General features: G+C 42.3%; 1 protein-coding gene across 2 annotated transcripts; it reads right to left on the bottom strand.

Annotated features, from left to right (window-relative positions):
* LOC101860015 (DDB1- and CUL4-associated factor 6) lies at window positions 1–22,755 on the bottom strand. Of its 2 annotated transcripts, none has more exons than XM_005097409.3 (17): window positions 22,577–22,755; window positions 21,524–21,585; window positions 20,681–20,773; window positions 20,005–20,082; window positions 17,965–18,069; window positions 17,528–17,641; window positions 16,679–16,817; window positions 15,690–15,874; window positions 14,604–14,841; window positions 13,258–13,401; window positions 9,752–12,301; window positions 8,663–8,798; window positions 7,968–8,124; window positions 6,784–6,940; window positions 4,915–5,003; window positions 3,429–3,534; window positions 1–2,573 (listed from the first exon to the last, which is right to left on the bottom strand). In XM_005097409.3, exons 1-17 carry the CDS (start codon window positions 22,644–22,646, stop codon window positions 2,521–2,523), a joined length of 4,476 nt encoding a protein of 1,491 aa, XP_005097466.1. In that variant the 5' UTR covers window positions 22,647–22,755; the 3' UTR covers window positions 1–2,520. The 2 variants fall into 2 exon arrangements, with proteins under 2 accessions (XP_005097466.1, XP_035825439.1); XM_035969546.1 differs by having other exon boundaries at window positions 14,604–14,838.
* Window positions 22,756–22,849: the final 94 nt, after the last annotated feature.

The raw sequence follows: 22,849 nt of genomic DNA, 5'->3' as shown, positions 1-22,849 counted from the left end.
CTTATCTCTCATATTTTATTAAGTTCATGGCTACACAGATTGCACTGCTCCGACCCAGCAGCTCACAAAAACAACACAAGTTAACGGGGTTGGGCACAAATGAGCCTACTCCCAAACTTTCTGCTGTCTTATTTTTGACTACTTTGTGAAGCAGGGCCAAATACATCATCATCTCAGTCAATGGTGTAAAATTTCCACAAATTTTAATATAAATTATCGTAATATCAACTCAAAATTTGAGTTGATTCGGTCTGTGATAGTTCAATTTAAACAGATTTTACCATCTCCTGTAAAACAGACTTTCTGAGAGATGAACCATCTGGGTCTGACTCCATCAACAAAGAACTCCTCAACAAATCAGCACAAGCAATCTCCCCACATACTGCCAGCATTTCCTTCGTTTGACGACATTCCTGATTCCCGGTGAACAAATCTGTGTCCTGCTGGTGGCTTAACAATTCCCATGTGTACAGTATGGATACAGCTGTTCATGAACAGTTCAGAGCCACCATTGGAAAGTTTGTGATTCAAGTGCATCCTGTATTAAGTACATATTATTACACATTAAACCCGGTAGGCCTAGACTATTATATATGTCAAACCCAGTGGACGTTATATCAACAGAATCAAATCATAGAGACATCAGAATCAGATCATTTGAGAAAAAAAAGAAACTGAGAGAAAGTGTATTCATGTGTATTTTTACAGGCACAACAAGAAGTCTTTTATCTACAAACTCTAATACAAAACAAGATGACACACGCAGGCAAGGCAGGTCTGATCATACAAGAAATCTACAAATACAATCTGTACACTCACACACAAATAAATAAATAAACCCCCATAATTCATATACAATGGCAAGAAGGTTACTACTCATTACAAGTGTGCATTTGGATTTCAGACTTTTCCTCCACAAGTTCAGATTTTGTTGCTTCATCAGCATCAACAATTTAACAACAGTAATAATTACGATAATAATAATATTAATAATAATAGTTCTTCCAGCAATGTCCGACTATGCAGAGGAAAATATTTTTAAAGTGAAGTTGAGGAAACAATAATTAACATGACTTGTGACTTCTGCTAAGGCCAATGAGGAGACCGATTCTGGCTTAGAAGAGTTTGCCACCTTTTGAGCATGTCAAAGCTTCATCACTTCATATTTGTAAATTGTAAATACTTGATTGATCACAAATGATTATGTCCATGACAAGAGAGAAAACTTAGCACCAGTGTTGTGCACCCACTACCCTCGTACGCCCCCAGCATCATCGCCGAGGTCAGATGTATTTGGGTGCATCACGTTCAAACAATTCAACACATTTTTCCATATTTAATTCATCCTTCTGGTAACCTATAGACCTGCCAAGTAGGCTACTCTGATAACATTGGAACTCTCCCATTTTCTTTTGCCCGTTGAAGAACCCAAATAGGATTTGCATGAAACCAGATTTTTTTGCTTGCTTTCTTATTCCGTCAAGTTGTATACGACCTATCGCAAATGACGTGAAACTACCGTACTCATTTTTATACATGTATATTTGCAATATTTGTGCGATTTATCATTAATGACATGGAAAAACAAATTTTTATTTGCACAACATACTTTCATTTGCTGCCATGGTCGCTTTGTTAATGTTGTCTGAAGCTACTGGAGTTATCGAAACTGATTCTTTTTCCCTAAACTCCTTCTCTTCAGGAAGATTTTGTGGAAAACTTTTATGTTACGTCATGGAGGGTTTGGCAGGCCTGTAACATTGCACGTAGATACCCGGACACAAACAAAACAACACATACATTACATTCGTAATATTCACCAAGGGAGAAAAAAATAGACATCACAGCTAAATCTTCTGGAAAAAGTATGCTTTTGAAAGAGTTACGTTTTTGTAAAAGAAAAGATAAAGGACGTTAACATTTTTTTTTACGACCAGCAAAATAAAGAGAGACGGGTCGCACTTTTAAAGAGATCAGAGGAAAAAATAAATAAATTCAAAAGCCCAATAAGGAGACATAAAAACCCTTGAACACGTGAAACAAGAGGGAGAGAGCTTATGATTAACTTCGCTGTTTTATTCAGCGAAAAAAACAACAACCCCAGTGTTACTTTGTGAGGGGGTTATGTTAGAATGGGATCAGACTTGAACCTGGGAGGGGAAATCTTCTATACTGACGGTCGCACGTTGCATAAAATATAAACTTGCAAAAAAAATATTTTAAAAATGATGCCCATCTAAAAAACGAGAACAATCAAAGACTAAATTGTACAAAATTCCCATCACGGCAGAGAGCGGTACCACGTACAAAAATGGCGGCTTATGTTCTCCAATACACCAATATTACAATGACTTATTTTTGCTAAATGCATCGCTGTATGTTTTCACACACAAGTTTTAAAAAAGAACTTTGTTTAGACCAAATGCATCTGAAAGGGGGGGCTGTCCTTCTCTGGACCCAAAAATAGATCCTTGAGAGAGACAGCGAGGCAACAGAGAACCACTGGACCCTCGTGTGAGGTCACTCCTGGCTGGCCGAATCCTGAGATGGCTGACCTCTCCCGGAGTTTCGCCCTGCAGATGGAAATAAGTTACTATAAGAGTTAAACAATTTACAGAAATTTAAAGCAAAGAACAAATGTCGAAGACGTCCACCTTTTTTTTTTTACATGGCATTGGGAGCAAGGGCACACGCTCAAACGCTACTGGATTAACAGAAGCGACGGACACTACACAAGCCCTGCAACTGATCATAAAGAAGTAATGAATTGCGTCACACTAAATACTAAATCATTGACATTTATTTTTCAAGGACACTAGTGTGCACCTTATCTGTGACTAAAACTGCACAAACTCTTTAAAAAAAGTAAAGAGTATGCCTTATTGAAAATGTACAATAGAGTTGCAAAATGGTTCAAGGGTGCCACAGGGATGCCCTTTTTTTACCACTGCCTCTGCTGCCCATCTTACTTCGTCAAAGTACTTTAATGATCATTATCAAATTGATGTGTGTTTCTCTTTACTAAAACAAAACAAACTATAAGAGTGTTCCATCGTCTACTGCCTCTGCCTATGTCCTCCCACACTCACCCGTTCAGAAATTTACGACTAAAGTTAAGGAGGTGGGGAGTCAGCTGGTCTGAGAGATATATTAGCAAAGAAAATGACAGTCAAAGTTTGAGACTTCCAAAGTTTGTGAGTCGTTCTGAGTCTTTGATCAATGTTTTTCAGCAAAATCCACGCAAAAACGGGTTGTGAAAAAAAAATTGCCCAATGGGTGGAAAAATGTCAGTTTCCAAACCTGCATTTTTTAAATGAACCTCTGATTTCCCCATGCTGCCACACAAATCCTTCCTCGTCTACTATAAAAGTGTTCCCTCTCCACTGCCCAAGCCTATGACCCAGAAACCTATGTCCTCCCACACTCACCGGTACGTATCTGAGACAGGGATGCCAGGACACGTAACATAAACGCCGCCGGCACGGTGACTGTGTCGCGGGTCTCTTCCAACATCAGCTCATTACGTCGCACGATCTGTCCCAAAACAAAAACAGAAGTGATGAGAACCAACGCATCTATTTACCTGCCCTGCACTTAGCAACCTCCGTAGCATCTACCTACCTGCCTCCCCAGATATCAGAAATACTCTATACAGCGACAAAACACAGCTGATAAAAGCCTGTAAATTCTTTGCCATATCGACGGACCGAAGGGCTAGAACTCAAATGGCCACTGGATCGGAAAAGTAAAGTAAAGTAAAAGCAAAGAATGAGAACCAACGACTTCGTTATCAGCAGAATCTTAGCAAAGAATGCAAAGCAGTAATATGAAGGTTTTATGCTCTAACTGCAAAACTGCTTTCTTGAAAATTTTTCACTGGGCAAAAAAAATCACTGATGAGAATAGACACCAAAGTTAGCCCAGAGTACAGTCAAACTTGCTCTAAAGACCACCTGTCCAAAACGACCTTCTGTCTTGGACAATTTTGAATGCATTCATGATCTGGTCCAATCGGTTATTGTAGAGGGGGGGGGGAAATTCCACATCATTGAATTTTTCAGTGGTATTACATTTTCCACAAACGGAATGAATATATCCCTTTCATTGTTTTGGTGCTTGGAAGTAAATTGTTGGTAAAGTAGCTGTCTTGGGACTATGGATAATTTGTTTCATAGTCAGTACAGGACAGTTGCAGATTAGATTGTAATAGTACTTCTCATTAATCTACATAATGAACAATAGTTCTTCGTTGTTGTTGAGAAATTCAGGAATGTTGTAAACGGTATGATACAGTGAACTAATAGGGTTATGCTTTATGGTGAAAACATAAATATCCCAACAAAGATTACAAAAATAAGTTGACGACCTTGGAAGCGTTTCCAAAGACAGAGCACACGGCAAGCACTCACAAAGACACAACACGCTACAAGCACTCACAAATCACAACACGCCACAAGCACTCACAAAGACACAACACACGGCAAGCACTCACAAAGACACAACACACGGCAAGCATTCACATAGATACAACACGCCACAAGCACTCACAAAGACACAACACACGGCAAGCACTCACAAAGACACAACACACGGCAAGCATTCACATAGACACAACACGCCACAAGCACTCACAAAGACACAACACACGGCAAGCACTCACAAAGACACAACACACGGCAAGCACTCACAAAGACACAACACACGGCAAGCACTCACAAAGACACAACACACGGCAAGCACTCACATGGCAAGCACTCACAAAGACACAACACATGGCAAGCACTCACAAAGACACAACACACGGCAAGCATTCACAAAGACACAACACGCCACAAGCACTCACAAAGACACAACACACGGCAAGCACTCACATGGCAAGCACTCACAAAGACAGAACACACAACAAGCTCTCACCATCTCGGCTTTGTCGCTGTCAAACTGCGCGTCTTCCTCCATGGGCATCCAGATTTTCACATCGTAGTCAATGCCGCTGGAAGCTAACACTGTTGTGAGATCGTGTAAAGTCATTTAGAGGTGGGCTACACTGAACTAACACTGTGGTGAGATCGTGTAAAGTCATTTAGAGGTGGGCTACATTGAACTAACACAGTGGTGAGATCGTGTAAAGTCATTTAGAGGTGGGCTACATTGAACTAACACAGTGGTGAGATCGTGTAAAGTCATTTAGAGGTGGGCTACATTGAACTAACACTGTGGTGAGACCGTGTAAAGTCATTTAGAGGTGGGCTACATTGAACAACACTGTGGTGAGACCGTGTAAAGTCATTTAGAGGTGGGCTACATTGAACTAACACTGTGGTGAGACCGTGTAAAGTTATTTAGAGGTGGGCTACATTGAACTAACACTGTGGTGAGACCGTGTAAAGTCATTTAGAGGTGGGCTACATTGAACTAACACTGTGGTGAGACCGTGTAAAGTCATTTAGAGGTGGGCTACATTGAACTAACACTGTGGTGAGACCGTGTAAAGTCATTTAGAGGTGGGCTACATTGAACTAACACTGTGGTGAGACCGTGTAAAGTCATTTAGAGGTGGGCTACATTGAACAACACTGTAGTGAAACCATGGGAAGAAAGAGCTATTTCAGCATGCAAAGTCTACCACTATCTGACCATAGGTAGAAATGCGAAACAATTCGTAAGCTGGTGGGCAGATAAAAAAAAAAGACAATCCGAAAAAAGCAAGGTGGACAATAACATGTATTCTTTTATTTTGGTTGGTGTTTTGCGGTGCTTGCAACCTTATAAGGCTATAATATGAGCGCGCGGGATACATTAAGCATTTTCAGTTTGGTACGAATTAATTTTGAATTATGCCCGGGTGGTGGCTGAAGCCTACTGTTATCTATTTTAGGATCACCAAGGGATCTTTAACATGTGCAACTTGCACAAAAGGCCTCCAAGATTTTTTTGTCCTTACGAAAGAAGGCTAGGTGTTTGATCTTACCAACCCTAAGATCAGGCGCGTGGCTGAGGACAATAACAATCAAATTCTGTTCTGAACAAAAGTTGCACTTGCAAAACAAGCGTTTCAATTATTCATTTCATATCTCCGCAGACTGAGAAATCAGAACAAAACAGCTGTACTTAACATAAGTTGATCCCCGGCAAAAACATGGTTCAAGTTCAATGACAACAATATTTTACAACAAAACACATCAGTAGTTCCATCTTAAATTAAAATTTTCATTTTTTTGGGGGGAACAAGGAGCATAAAAAAGACTAACATGATAAAGTGTGTAAATGTTTGAGTGTGTAGCACTGTTTGAGCAAGTAGAGGCTATGTAAGTGTGTTGCTAGATGAGCGTGAGGCAAGCACAGACCGGGGTAGAACAGGTTTGGCTGTATACAGTTGACTACGTGTTTGTCCAAAGTGTGAAGTGCTATGTACGTGTGTATCTGTGTGAAGTGCTATGTACGTGTGTAGCTATGAGAAGTGCTATGTACATGTGTATCTGTGTGAAGTGCTCTGTACGTGTGTATCTGTGTGAAGTGCTATGTATGTGTGGATCTGTGTGAAGTGCTATGCACATGTGTATCTGTCTGAAGCGCTATGTACATGTGTATCTGTCTGAAGCGCTGTGTAAGTGTGTATCTGCGTGAAGTGCTATGTATGTGTGTATCTGTGTGAATTGCTCTGTACGTGTGTATCTGTGTGAAGTGCTATGTATGTGTGTATCTGTGTGAAGTGTTATGTACGAGTGTATCTGCGTGAAGTGCTATGTACGTGTGTAGCTGTGTGAGCGAGAGACAAACACTGACCGGGGTAGAACTGGTTTGGCTGTATACAGTTGACCACGTGTCTGTCTGCGTCCATGTACATGACCATCCTGCCCGTTTCCCTCTCCCAGGCCAAGATACGGCCGCAGTCGGAGCCGGACATGACAAAGTGATCCCCGTAGAAGTTCGCCTCTTTGATCTGAGGAAATCACAATCTCACTGCAGTGGAGTACGCTTAAACCAATCTTACTGCAGTGGCGTACGCTTAAACCAATCTTACTGCAGTGGAGTACGCTTAAACCAATCTTACTGCAGTGGAGTACGCTTAAACCAATCTTACTGCAGTGGAGTACGCTTAAACCAATCTTACTGCAGTGGAGTATGCTTAAACCAATCTCACTGCAGTGGAGTACGCTTAAACCAATCTCACTGCAGTGGAGTACGCATTAACTGAAATCTATGGGACTGCCTGATTTTCTTGCTATAGCCTAGTTTTTGGTTTAAAGAGATTGCTCAAATAGCGAAGAAAAAAAATTGGGATTCTATTTTTTTTTTCCGATTTACCTTCGATACAAAACAAACAATAAAAAACTTATCAATCTTTAACCCATGAAAACATTTGATACCATATAAAAAAATATCTGTGAATGTGGTTCAAGGAAAGTTATTTAGAATTTTCTTCACTATTCAATCAGACTACAAAGGGCATTTTTTAGGGCACAGTGATTAGCTTTCAATCATAGCTCAGACAGATACAAACTCTTGCAGAAAAAAAAAATGGTTAAGAGTTTGAACTTTTCCCTTCTAGATACTGAGAATGTTTGATATGGACAAAATTCAAGGACGCAATCTTACTACAGCAAAGGCTGGGGCAGCAGATTCATAACTTTATTTTTCTGCTCTTAATTAACGAAAGAAATTAGCACAAAAAAAGTGAGCAACAAAAATACAGGTCCAGTATTCTGTTTCATAGTCTACTTCTATAGGCTGAAACAGCACCTGGAATTGGATGGCTGGTGCCTCTATATATAAATCATTGATGGTCAAGTCTACATCTAAATAAAATAAGTTTTACATTATCAAACAAAAACTGTGCCAATGACAACTCAGCACTGAGTCAAGCACTTCTAAAACGAGGCAAGTTTGGGGGGAGGGGGGGGAATGCAAGGTAACTATCATTTGACAGCAGAAAAAAAGTAGAGTAAAAGAGCCCATAAGGACCATACCATGGTGCGACAGTTGCGATGCCCTGAGTATTTCATCAGCACTTTGGCCTGTGGTACCTCCATCACCTTGGCCATCTCTCGCGCTTCTCGTTTTTTCCGGTAGACTTCCTGGATCTTCTGTGCTGCGCGGCTCATGCGGTCACTGTCGGAGCTCATTCTGAGGGAGGGGCGCAAATAGAAAAACTCATTCTCTCCATTCAAAAAATTTTTTAAACGAATGTTTATAAAAATAGAGTGATTTTTTAAACATAAACCCAAAACGCTAGAGCCCCGGGCTTGCTGGTTGTTTACAGTTGGAAAAATAATCTTCCAAACCTCATCAAATTCATCTGAACTATAATCAAACCGTATGTTTACAGATTGGATTATTCATTTCCACTAAGTTTGAGGTTTAAACAGGTTAAGTTGGAGTGAAATTATAGAAACATTTTTGATGCTCAACACTTAAATTTAAAAAATTGGCGGCATACAAAAGAGCAACGACCTTTGGTGCACTAAGAGTTAATTCTTGTCTCGAATCTTTGCATCGTATGAACAAAGACTAGGTCATAAAAATAGGACAGCAATAAAACCGTAAGACTCTTATCAAACTGAAACTGACAGTTTCTAGAAATGCAATCTGACATCCTCCAGACAAATATTGATACAGTGGAGTCCAAATTTACTGAAAATGGAAAAAGTTTCTCATATCTCACTTCCTCTTATTGTTGCTGAGCTCGGGCTGAGGGTCATCGCCGTCATTATCGTCATCGTCCTCCTCATCATTCCCATCCAGCTGAAAGTCTCCGGTGGGGGGCAGGCTGTGACCGACTCTCCGGTGTCTGTCCGAGCCTGGGAAGACATGGGCGACTCACGTGTTCACACAGGAAGAACCACACAATTCAAAGATTGTCACAACTTTACTCTAAAGCTTGTAGGAGCAGTCTATAGACATAATGCATGGACGAAGCACATGTTCTCTTCACATGAAGAAAGACAACCCTGACCCAACTTTACGCTAAAGCTTGTAGGTATACTCCTACGACCTAATGAAGTTGCCACCACTGTAACACTCTAATTAAACTGAAACTGAAAGTTTGTGGAAATGCAATCTGACATCTTCGTGACAACTATACAAAGGAGTCTGTCCGATTATGTCCAACATGTTAACCCAAAAACAGTGGAAAACCGAAGGATAATGAAATCCTTGATTCATTTTCTTCTAATTGAATAACCCCTTTAAACCAAACAAAATTCTGTAGCTCCCCTGATTTTGATTAAAGAAGAGTCCACAGTATATGACAGCTGCACTGTGGCACTCAGTTAAGCAATCATTCCGGCTGATTATTAACACCCCCCCCCGATAACTTCAGAGACTATAAACAAGTTCCCTGAGTCTTACAACACCCCACCATGAGATGAGTGAAAGGAAATGTGAAATGTGCACAATGTGTAAAGAGAGAATCCTAGAAAGAGGAACACAGAAGTCGTTGTTTACAATGCATGAGTATTACGACAGCCATCATACTTTGTGGGAGGAGAAGTACGAGGAGGAGGAAGAAGACCACAACTGGGACATATAATAACAACACAAACAAAGTAAAAATGTATATGTTAAAAAAATAACTCCTGCGACAAATTACCAGAAGGAACAGAAGATGAAAACTGCAAAAAGCCCTAATAATTTAAAAGAATCATACCAGAAAAAAGAGAGTGGTACAGAAATATCAACACAAGAAAACTGAAGCTTTTCTACAGCCTTTGTGTCATATTTTAGAGCAGACAGAGATAACTGTGCGACTCACCCGACGTGCTTGCTCTGAACCCTGGCGTCGGATCTTGCAGATCTTTCCTGTCTGGGTGAGCGTCTATCATGGGCTTACTGTCAGTAGGAGGAGACGGAGAGAACAAGGATCTGGACGGTCCACGTGTTGAGTCATCCGTATCCTTACTTGAGATTTCTTCCTGTCTAGAACTTGTAGTGCAGCCAGACCCAAACATCCCCTGTTCTTTAGCGGAGAATCTCATCCGCCCGCTGTTGTAAGGCGAAAACTCCGCAGCCGTCTTCCCAGCCTGATGGGCAGCTTTGGCCGATGATTTCCCCACTCCTTTGCCTTTGCCGTCCTTCTTCCTCCCCCCGAGAACTTCCTGTTCCAGGCTTCTGTCTGAGTCTTCCTCGCTGATGCGACCCAGAGAGTTCCTTTGCCCTGCCCCCACCGCCCCGTGCCCCACCCCCCACAGACTCTCTCGCTCCGTCTTCTCCAGACCTTCTTTCACTCCCTGCTTCAGCTTGGCACACTCCGCACACAGGGACGGAGCAGAAAGACTTCTTACACCGGGGACCAGTTCTACACCACAAACTTTGCAGACTTGAGATTCTGAAGAAGGCACTGATTGTGCCACATTTACTGTCCGAGTCTGTGCATTTTCTGAGCCACTACACGCAGTTGTCTTGGCGTGTGTGCTCTCTGTGTCTGTCCACTGTGTTGCTCCGAAGTGAGTAATCTCTGACCTGTCACACACTGCAGCTTGACCTGTGTCAGGGGACGCGACAACGCAGCTGTGCTGGGATGGAATATCGGTAGACAAACTACTTGACTGCTCTACAGAGCTCTCAGATATCCGCACATTGACCGTCAATGAGCTTATGTTGTCGTCGACATCATCAAAGGGACGACTGTCCTGGCGCTCCGACACTTGCTGTGGTGCAGGTGGGGACGGGGACACCTCTGCATGTACGGTGCTGAGAGCCATGCCCGAGCTGAGGCGGGAAGGCAGGTTAGATACATCGTCCAGTGAACGAGGGTGAGCGTTACCTTCGTAGGTGCTGTGCATCGGCTCAGCCACAGCCACAGTGCTATCAGACCATGACAGGGACAAGCCAGAGAGAGAATCCACAGCTTTGTTGGAGGACTGCGAGGGGGAAGGGGAGTCGGACGGGGTGGGAGCACTTTTGTGGGAGGAAGTTCCTGGCTTATCCCCCCGAGTCTCTTCTAGACGTCGGTCTGCCAGTCTCTCCTGCCCACGACCCGGTACAAAAGAGTTCTCCACAGGAGGTAACTTCACAGTTGTGACAACCTCCCCATCTGCCGTAGCGGTAAAATTCTTCGACACGCGAGCGCTCTCAACTCCGGCCAGTGCAGAAGTTCCTCCAGCGCTATCGTCAGCCACAAGTCTCTGAGCGTGAGCTGGTTGTTCGTCACCGTCTCTCCGGGCGGGGGTCAGCTCTCCGCTGTCACAACATCCAGCTGGACGACCAGACGACGGTTTCATACCACACAAACCAGAAGACATCTGCTTCTCGGAAATACTGTCACTGTTCCCCGATCCTATATCAAACGGGGCTATATTTGAGCTTCTACTCCTACGCTCATCAGTATCTACATCAAAACTGTTACCGTCATTCTCTACTAAAGTCTCACTTACAGACACATGCACCGACGAACCACTATGACCAGCACCAGAAATGTCTGACTTATTCCCCGTGAGTCTCATCACACAGTGAACGTCTTCCCTCGAAGTGGCGTGGCTGCCACCAAAGGCACTAAGGTTAACACCGCAATCTGTTAAGCTTTGACCACAAGAGACAGTCTCTGAGACAATACTGTCAGCGACAGTCTCTGAGACAACACTGCCAGCCATGTCCTGCCCTTGTGTAGACTTCCCCCCACTGTCTGTGTTTCTCACTTTCTTCCCATCGGCCGGGCAAAGACTGCCGCTCCCTCCCCGAGCGCCAGAATCGACCCGTCCTTTATCCATAACTTCATCCACAGACGACACCACATCCTGGGCAGGGGTGACCATCTGCCCTACTTGCCCACTCTCACTGTTGTTCTCTGCACACACAAACTCGTCAGGCTGCTCAACTGTCAGTCGGGCAGACGCCAAGATCGCATCACTGTCATCTCGTCCCGTCATACCAGCAACTGAGACCACAACCTTCTTTCCATCCTCCTTCTCTCCATCCTTCTCCTCCACACCATGTTCACCTGTCACAGTTTCCCCCTGTCTATCACTCTGAGTGTTGCTCAATCCCCCCCTGTATGGAGCCTTAAAAACCTCCACATGAGAGGTCACTGCAGTGTGGTAAGACGTCGCTTCCGTGCCAGACGGTGCGGTCAGCTCACTTGAATTCCCGCTGTCTAGGTCCCGCGAGGATATGTCTGGCAACCCAAGACCCTCGCTGGGGACAGTGTACCTGGCCACTGCCCCTCTCTCCTGGCCGAGACTCTGTCGTGCTGCGGCCGCGCTGGGAGAGGAGAAAATGACGGACCTGAGAACAGCGGCAGCGTCAGCCGAGGCTGAAGTCTCTGGACCCTCTGTCTCGTTCTCCGACCGAGCCTCTGTCTGTGAGTCTGTGTAGGAAACATTGCAATAGAACAGGATGAGTGAAAAAAAACAGGATAAGCTTTGTCTAAACAATATCAGAGTGCTAGCCCTTAACTTACAAGAATAACTATGCAGTATCTCTATGGAGTTGATCAGATGAAAAACAACATAGGCATTAACAAGCTGTATTTCTACAACAGAAAATCAAGTTAACAACAAGAAAAGTCTATCCTAAAAAAATGTTCACATACAGTAAGCCGTGGTAGGATTAATGTGATTTATCCTGTTATTTCCTTCACCCCTTCAATTACTTTCTTTACTAAAGTATTTATAATATGAATAGGACTCAACAATTCTTGGACAGTGTTATCACATTACAGAAAAAAGGAAAAGGGGTTAAGTAGGGAGTGGTCGTTTGTACAGGTGATTGTCTTGATCAGGTGCTCGTTTTAGCAGGTTCGACTGTATTGCTGTCATAATGCAAAACTAAGATGCAAATGACTGATACTGTACACACAAATCAGCTAGGGTACTTTTCTTTTTCTCCCAACACAATCCATCAGGCATATCCCCATGAAACCCCCAAAAAGAAGGTAGCCTCTTTCCAAACCTTGTCCGAGAAGGCTAGGTGTAGATCTTACCTACTAGAAGATCAGAGGTGCGGCTGAAAGACAGCAGTAAGAAGGAGCCAAGGAGTAGCAGTAAAGGGCTACAGAAAGAGTCAGGAGCCCAGAGGAGGGAGCAAAGGAGGCAGAAAGTGGAGGCGAAAGCAGATGACAGAATATTGCTAGAGAGCAGGAAAGGATGTGACAGGAGATAACTATAGAGAAGAACATTTTCCGTCGCCATCTGGATTCGACCCCGGGACCTTTGAATGAGAAGCGAACACCTTAACCTCTAGGTCACGAGAGCCCCCCCCCCCCCCCCCAGCAGTCTCAGACATTGTGAACACTCCCAGAGTTTACTCAACAGGTCATTGTACCTCCTGGCTGACCAGACTCTTCTGTCTCCTCCTCTCCCTCTCCTTCTTCTCCCTCTCCCCCCTCCCTGGGGCCTCGGTCAGATCGACTGTTCAGCATGCGTGTGAGGAGATCAGACATTCGTTGCATGATCGTGTTGGTTAAGGCTGAAACAGCAAGAAAATAAAGCACAAATCATCATGTAATTTTTCCATCTTATTGATTAAGGCTGAAACAGCAAGAAAATATAGCACAAATCATCATGTAATTTTTCCATCTTATTGATTAAAGCTGAAACAGCAAGAAAATATAGCACAAATCATCATGTAATTTTTCCATCTATTGATTAAGGCTGAAACAGCAAGAAAATGAAGCATACATGACCATGTAACTATTCCATCATATAGGTAAAGGCTGAAACAGAAATTTAAAAAAAACCCAAAAACATACAGTGTAACACGAATAGCTCTAATTTATCGGGCCTGGCCTCGATAGTTCGAGGGATCCATGGTTCGAGGGATATCTTACAAAGATACAGAAAAAAAAAACCCAGGACAGCAAGCACAGTTCGACAGATGCATGATTTCGAGTCTTCTGTGTTCGTCCTATCCGTGTTATACTACATATACAGCCAGCATTGTCCAAACGGGCCACCAATTGTCGAGAATACTGTGTCAGGCAGGTGGGACTTCTTGGACAGTGTCATTATAATGTTTAAAAATGCAGGGGGGTGGGAGGGGGGGGGAGTGAAAAATGGTCATTTGCACAGAGGTGATCGTCTTGCACAGAGGTGATGCTATGATCAGGTTGGACTACATTATATGACCACGTAACTTTTCAATTCCCTGAGTGGAAATGAATATGCAATTACTGACGGTTCCCAAAATAAAGAAGCGTCTTCCTGTGTGACCGAGAAGTCTTTCACAAAACAACAGTACAACACAACATACCACAGTCATGTCACCAACAGGGAGGGGGGGAGGGAGGGGGGGAGGGAGGGGGGGAGGGGGGGTCACAGTGAGGTTGTAACTATCTATGCCTCAAAGGAATAAGGATACAGTGCACTGTGATTGTTGCAAAGCATGAAGATGAGGAGAAAGGGGGCAAAGGAGGTGAGGGGGTGGGGGCAGAAAGTAGAGATGAAAGCAAACGACAGAACATAGCTAGAGAGAAGGAAAGGAGTGAAAGGAGACAATTTTAGAGAAGAAAATGTTTCAATCACTACCCGGATTCGAACCCGGGACCTTTGAATAAGAGGCAAACTCTTTAACCTCTACGCCACGAGAGCCCCCTAGAAAGGGGTTAAACTTTACTTTTGCCCATGTAACAAATGAGGAAAAGGCGTGGAGATAAATAACTATCATCTCACCGGGCTCTTCACTCTCGGGTCTGGCGTCGGGGCCCGTGTCCGACCAATCACCACGCAGCCTGAGACGTTTGATTGGCTTGAACAGATTCTCCGAGTCGGAGCCGTTGTCGGAGGGAGAGCCCCCCACAGCCCCCACCGCACCCTCGGCCGACGCCCTTGAGGTGCCCGGGCTCGCACAGCCGCCAAGGTCACGGGACTGACTCACTGGCTTAGAGGTTACTCCGCTTGGCCCGGGCTGCTGAGTTGTGAGATACACACGTTACAGGTGTTTGTTTGTTGGTTTGTCTGTTGGTTCGTCTGTCTGTTTGTTTCTTTGTTTGTCTGTTTATTTGTTTGTCTGTTTGTTGGTTGGTTTGTTTGGCTGGTTCGTTTGTTTGTCTGTGTTCGTTAGTCGGAGTAAAGAGAAGCACATCGACACAATAACGGTCGTTTAGGGCTGGGAAAAAATAAGACAGACAGACAGACAAACAGACAGACAGACAGACAGACAGACAGACAGACAGACTGACAGAAGGAAAGTAAAGGAGTAGGACCTATCAGTGGCACTTTGTTATCCTACTGTAAGAGATATGTAATGTAAGTGTAACAATAAACGGCAAAAATCTTGTCAGTTTGTTAATATTTTAGTGCAAGTAATCTGCAGCTTGTACTGTAAGCTTCCTGTGATATTTCTGAGTATTCTAGGGTTTACTGGGGTAATAAAAGTTGTAAGAGCACAGAACATCCAAAGTGCGGCATATACATACGATTGCTATTACTATTATTATGCTACGAGTTTTGTTTTAGAAAGGGTTTTACGGCACTTGAAAGACAATAAGGTCATATGAGTGCCGAAGATTAGAGGTGTTACAAGAGAGTAACAAACACAAAAAAGAAGGAAGAGAGATCAGGATGATAGATGTTTGATAGGAAAGGAGCAAACCACACCAGAGCACCCACCAACCACCTAAATGTTACAATTCGAGGTACAAATTCTAGGTAGTGACATATAAAGTCAACGTTTTCCATGGTAGAAGTCTGACAGAAAAAAAAAGGAGCAAACAACAGCAGAGCGCCTGCCAACCAACCCTTCCTCCATCTGTGTACCTGAGTGGAGTATGTCTGCTGACATCCCGTCTGGTAGGTGTTGAACAGATAGATGTTCTCTGAGGAGTAGTTCACTAGCAGGTCGTGGGAGCCGGGCCGGTAGTTCAAGGACGTGATGCGGTAGTGGCGCTTCTCCCGCCGGGTCGTGGGGCACGCCATGGTGCAGATCAGGCTCTCGTTGGCTCCTGGAAGAACACGAAGCAAAAACAGGTCACAAATATAGGGCAAACAAAAACAAGTTACAAAAGTGTAGCAATTATGTCCAATAAAAAAACACATTTCTGTGTGGATTTTACTGAGAGACATTGACCAAAGGAACAAAAAATATGTAAATTTCCAATTTTCAAGTCCATTCAAGCCCTAGAAGTCACCAAATTTTGACAGCCAATTTCTGGCTACTTTAACCTCTGACAAAAGCCAGCAAATATCTCAACTCATATTTTATATAAACAGGAATTTTTTTCCCCAGAAAGCAAGAAAAATGAACAAGCTTTTAATTGATACCACTAACTCCATATGCCCAAACATTTACCAGTGCCTGATTTGTTGTCATGATACAACTATATCTGGATCCACTCATGATTTTTACAGAGCTATTATCAAATCTCAAAAGCTCAGATCTACAATACTTTTTTCCCTTCAAAAATAGAACTGAACACACAGCTGTGTATAAACTGTGCTGAATGCCTGCACATATAAATCATAAATACTAAAACAGTAGTAAATAGTTCATGCTATTTCCACTTCCAAACCTTCAGTCGTTTTGCAGGTCTCTCAGAAAGTTACAACCAGTTAACTGTAATATATAACAAATTACTGCAAAAACTTTAAAAAAATAAAACAACAGAAGTCATACTCGTTTTGTTTTAGTAGATGTTTTATGGCGCTCGCAACTGCATAAGGTCATATGATCGCCAAAGTCATACTCCAAAATGACTGAACTCGACAAATAAGCTGACGAGTGCTAAGGGGTTAATGAAAGAACTGACCTCCAGCGTCGGTCGTCTTGAGCATGCGTCTGTCATAGAGTCGGACAATCCCGTCGGAGGCAGCCACTGCCAGCTGGAAGGGAATAATTGGGTCGGCAGCTATGGCAGTGATGGCGGTGCGCAGGTGAATCACCACATCCTGGGGACGATATAAACAGACCACTGGTCATTTGGAACAAACCAAAGTCGGCGACTTTTCAGTGCATGGTTTCATTTTGGTCAAATTCTAGGAGACATGATAAAAAGACCAAAGAGAAATAGGCCTACTTGTAAGAATAACCAAATTATATTTCTCCAAAACAATTATTTTAAGTACAAAAAAATAGAAGTGAAGAACAAGGGGGAAAAAGGGTTATTTCACATATATCTATGGAAAATTTTACCCAGATCATCTGGGTATTTTTTAAAGAAAAACATTGGACAAGACAGAGCAGTAATGCTTCAAAAAACAAAAGAAATGACCGAGTTGCATAGTGGTAAAAAAACATCTTTTGAGCATCCATTTTCATTATTTTGTTGCTAGTAAAAGGCTACAGCAAATCTTGAAAATAATGAATATTTAATACATAGTAATATCTATAAGTCACCCGAGAAACATTAATTCGTTTTATATAAAAAGAACTTATAATACATCGTAATATCCATAAAAATCTCACGACAAGCCTTAATTAATTAATTTTATATAACGAACTTATAATACATAGTAATACTCACAAAGTCATATGAGAAACCATAATCTAATTAACATGCTGAATTTACAACACATATTTATATCTATAATTCATATCTGAAACTAATTCCACATTGTGGCTTGCAAGCTTCAGCTGTGGCCACCACAAAGGATCTTACGTCCTCACAGTTGAACTTGGAGCAGCTTGTCTTTGTCCGGAGGTCGAAGAACCGGACCGTACCGTCATCCCCACAGGACAGAAACGTCGACGCTTCGTTGGGCACGACCAGCAGCTGGGGAGTCATGAGATGTGAGCTGAGTTGAGGTGAGGGTTATACAGAACAGAACAGTCAGTGAAATGAGGGACACATTTTTTGTGATGAGAGGAGCTTGAGACATAGACAGTTCTACCTCCTTCAAACATACTGGCCCATTCAACATACAACAAACCTTTCAAACACATAAAACACTATCCTCTGATGAACGAACACATGCACAAAAAGACAACATCTGTGGCCTCAAGATGAAACTCAGGGGTCTTGCGTGCGACAGCAAAGCGGCTAACCGCTACACCACAGACACGGTTGCTCCTAACAGTCTGTCCGGAACAACTCACCTTGTACGTTGTTCCAAAATGACAGTCAAATCTGTTTGCCTGGTAGGTGTCCTCTCGGTCGACGTCTGTGAAGAATATCTCCCCTGATCCCGAGCAACTGACCACCTACAAACAGATTCACAAGTTCAGATGCATCTAAAACTGGTGGTTCTGTGATTTTCCTTCCATCCCGGGGTAGGAGATAAAGCAGTGGCTGTAGGTGCAATGCCACAAACAAAAACCCAACTCCATCACAGAGAGATTGTAAGAAAAATGAATGGGTATGTTGATGTCTGTTGTATTATATTGAGGAGTTGTTTGAGGAGATAAAGAAGAGAAAGACGCTATTAAGAGCATAGTTGAGGTGTGTTGCTGAAATACGAAAATTATAATATAATAATAATAGTTCTAGTAGTAGTAATAATACCAATTGGAAGCTAGATCCCCCCCCCCCCCCCCTTCCCAGAGCAACCAAGTCCTCTCATCCGAGAGATGGGGGCAGGGAAAGGCATGGCAGATCCCATAGGATTAATGTTGTCAACAAGCAAGGCGCAAATGGTCTCTGCACCTTCTCCGCAGTCATAGGGCTCTCCGATAAGAGCATGCTTAATACATGTATGTAGCTGGGCATTCCCTACGTAAAGTCACATCCAGTACAGTGCTGACAATGAACCTCTGCTTTCCACTCCACCAATATCCGTCCCAACTCCAGGTCAAAGAAAGGTTGTCGATGGAGAGAGGAGAAAAGAGAAGTTAATAAATGTAATAAAGTAAAACAATAAAAACAATAAATAGAAAGAGTAAGAAACATAGTAAAGTAACATGTCTCTTTTCGGGGTCACCCCTGGACCCGTTAGCTTCCTCTTTTTCTTTTCCTATTCGAAGAGTACTAATCCCCCCCCACCACGAAGAGGTGGGTCTATTTGAGGGGGCTACAAGTTCAGATTTGGTGAAAGTTTTATGCCACTTGCAACACAGATATAGGTGTCCATGATGAAAGGTGTTACTAGAGAGTAACATAGAAAAGAAAAGAAGGAGGAGAGATAGGATGAAAGATGTTCCGTAGGAAAGGAGGAAAGATAAGGACGATAAATGTTTGGTAGGGAAGAGAGATAAGAATGATAGATGTTTAGTAGGAAAGACAGATAAAGACGATAGATGTTTGGTAGGAAAGAAGTAGCAGAGATAAGGACGATAGAAGTTGGATAGGAAAGAAGGAGGAGAGATAAGGACGATAGATGTTTGGTAGGGAAGACAGATAAGGACGATAGATGTTTAATAGGAAAGAGGGATAAGGACGATAGGTGTTTAGTAGGAAAGAGAGATAAGGATGATAGATGTTAGGTAAGAAAGAAGGAGGAGAGATAAGGACAATAGATGTTGGTTAGGAAAGAAGGAGGAGCGATAAGGACGATAGATTTTTGTTAGGAAAGAAAGAGGAGAGATAAGGACGATAGATGTTTGTTAGGAAAGAAGGAGCAAACCACACCTGAACACCCAGCCGCCAACCACCCACCTACATACAGAGTAGGTAAAAACTAAAATAAATTTTCAAGTAGTAGAAACGTAGTTCAGTTCCTTCACTTTAAAGCTCAGTGCTCTAGGCACTTAGAAGGAAATATCGACCCAACCCTTGGCAGAGAGAAACTCAAAACTTTACAGGTTTAGTTTTTAAAGTTTTAGTAAAGTTTTTTACGGAGCTCGCAACTGCATACGGTCATATGAGCGCCAAGGGGTGGGTGTCAAAAGAGAAATCCAAACGAGGAATCGGGCTTACTCTGCTCACTTCTCTAGACTCAACAGCACAAAGTCTACTTCGGCTATTAAGGCACCCTGGAAATAGCAGTTCACAAGAGAGTGACAAACATACAAAAGAAGTAGTGAAAAAATGAGGAAAGTAAGGATGAGGAAAGAAAAAGCAGCAGTTCCCCCCTATGTTTTTCGGGCACAGTATGAGCATGACATTGATAAATCAGCCCACTTGCAATTCTACAGTGCATAAACAGAATACATTCAAAAAGACGTTCAGACAAAAGGGGACATAACAACACCCACTCTCACCTCTCTGTCCAGACTCCCGGGCAAGAATTTGGCACTGAAGATATTTGACCTGTGGCCAGACCGGAACTTGACCAGGGTCTGAGGACAGAGCGATACCAAATACATCACTGCACGCACTTTGATGTTTACCTTCAAGGTCAATGATAAACAGACCTGCCAACCCCTCCATGACCAAAAATTTAGATTTTTCACAGAATCCTCCCCCAAAATATGAGGGGGGTGGGGGTGGAGGGATAGAGCCTCCAGATGGACCTGCATGACTTCAAATGTTGGTAGTAGAACGAAAAACCACCCACAAGCCGTCAAATGTTCAGAACTCCAGAACTGGTACTTTTTCCAAGGAAAAATCCTGTAATCCAGCATTACATCTCCTTTGATGGGTTGATTCAGGCAGCATGTCACATATGGGTAAACTTTTGGGCCTCATTTAACCCTTTTCCATCACAAGGCTCAAATAGTAAAAACCCTTGCCATCAAAGGTAGAGGTATTTTGGGGGAAAATCCAAAGAAACTGGATGATAAACATCGCCGATCTGCAGGATGAGACAGCAAAGGTGTTTTTTTTTTAATTGCTCATATTATAGATGAGCATTTACAGTAAATAAATGTCTTGAGTGACTACGGATATTTATCTGTAATGTGAGAGTGTAAATATATTTTATAAATATGTGATCACCTTAGCACTGAAGGGGTCTGTGATGGCCAGGTGTTGATCATCGGAGCCTGACAGAATGAGGGTGCCTTTGTCGTTCCAGGCGATTGTGTTGACCTGGGGTTGCAAAGAGCAGGACAGAAATGGGAGTTGGAATGGAGTACCAAATAAACAAAACAGCAAAGAATTAACCAAAAAATCATGATTTGAATCCAACTGCAGGTGTAAGTAAAAAATCACACATATTCTGCTTATGATGCAAGGTTCAAACATGCTATAAATAATGAATGTTATCAAGAATAGCTTTCATGTTGTATCATCCCCCAATTTCATGCGCACAGAAGTTCAGAGGTTGACTGTAATTCATCTTGATAATTCATTCTTGTGTCCAACATATGAGAACAAACATACCAGTGGTCAAAGGAAAACTTTATTTGCTTTTTTCCCTGTGCTATCATTTACTTCTCAAACAAAAAAAGAAAAATGATACGATCGCAATGTCCACCTTTCTCTCTACATGACCAGTTGATGGTTGTTTTTACAAAGTGAATTTGCAGCTTGTGCGACTGATGCTTGACCTTCATGTGGAGGTCAAGTCAGCCGACAGCAAAGTCGTGAGCTCCTTCCAAATAGGTGTAACCAAGACTCTGAATAAAATTCACACATTTTACAGATACGAAAAAAAAAAAACCTACGGTAAAAAGGAAATCTTTGTTTTCAATCTTTCGATCAAGACTTCATTGTTCTTCAAGCACGAAGTTGTCAAAAGAGGTACACAGTTATTTTCCAAACTTACTTGTGTCATTGAAAATTAAACCTCATAATTGTAAAAAAAAAACAAAAGAAAGCAGACAAATGAAAACTTACGCATCCATCGTGAACACACAACTTCTTCTCCAGCTTCAAACGCTGAAGAAAATGAAGGCTACCTGAAAAAAAGAAAAAAGTTTATTTCCCATTAATGAACTATAAAATTCAAATTTATTACACATTGTTCGGTAAAAATACCCCAATATATGACTTGACTGCACACACCTAGGTAAAAGGTGCAGGTAAAACTTCTAGATTTTAAAATCTGGAAAATCTTCCGTTGTAATTTGCATCGATTGAATCTTGCCATCCATTTTATGGACATCTTTTAAATTCAATAGGGTGTTACACGGGTAGATAATAAAGTTCATAAAATGGCTAAGGGTGAAAGAGGAAGTAGTTTATTTATTTAATAATTTTTCCCTAACCCTTCCAGTCAGGTCAAAATAAAGTTTGGGTTTAGAGATCACATTCATAGTTCTCTTGTTCTTGCGATCAGATTTAATCATGAATGCAAGGATCGTCTACTCGGAGACAGCCTCGTTTTCTCTGGAAGCTCCCATTGTCCACTCTCCGGGTGACTGAGTTTTTAAAACTACAGTACATCAGGCACACACACTCTCCCCTGCCAGTGCAGTAGAGCTGGGTCACGAGCGCGAGAACGGAACTGTCGCCACTCTTCCCTGCGGAACACGATTCATGATTCACTTCAGCAGAACGCAGAACAGTATAGCCTTCCGATTCACTCCCCTGTCGCTGTCACCACCATGCAGCTTGTGTGTAACCTATATCTATCTAGATCTAGATCTAGATTTATAGAGACCGCCAATTCAATTTCAGTAGTTCCCAAGAATTTTATTTCCACATCAAATTGAGTTAAAATCAAAGGACAAATCTACAAACCTCCAAAAAACTTTCTCTTAAAAAATCTAGAATCGAGAGCCAAGACTAAAACTAAAAAGTAGTAAGTAAAAGAAAAAGCCACACAATAACAGGCAAAGGATTCCCAAGGAACTACACTACGATGTAACAACACCAACTAACTAATAAATTCTTTATTAAAAACAAAAATACTAATCAATCCAGATTCTTGATCTAGATCAGGCCTACCTGTGGTTACATCGTACAGACGTCGAGGGGGGCATGATCTATGCTCTCTGTTTTTAATGGTGCCAAACATTTTACCAGCACTGAAGAAAAAAATACATTCAATTCGAGAGAACTAGACGGTCATAACTGCACTACATGAAAAAGGTAAACATTCTCCAGACTTCAGCCATTGTTTTCAAAGGGAGGCTAGTACAATAAATTCGATGAAATTATTATTGCAGAGTGGTTGCCTCCCTGGCAAAGGGCCGCTCTTCTAAGACAAGTTTGTCATTT

This window comes from Aplysia californica, unplaced genomic scaffold (assembly GCF_000002075.1).
Source record: "Aplysia californica isolate F4 #8 unplaced genomic scaffold, AplCal3.0 scaffold00154, whole genome shotgun sequence".
NCBI classification, from domain to species: domain Eukaryota; kingdom Metazoa; phylum Mollusca; class Gastropoda; order Aplysiida; family Aplysiidae; genus Aplysia; species Aplysia californica.
Note: the sequence above shows the minus strand (reverse complement) of the source record. Positions and strands in the feature narration are given on the sequence as shown.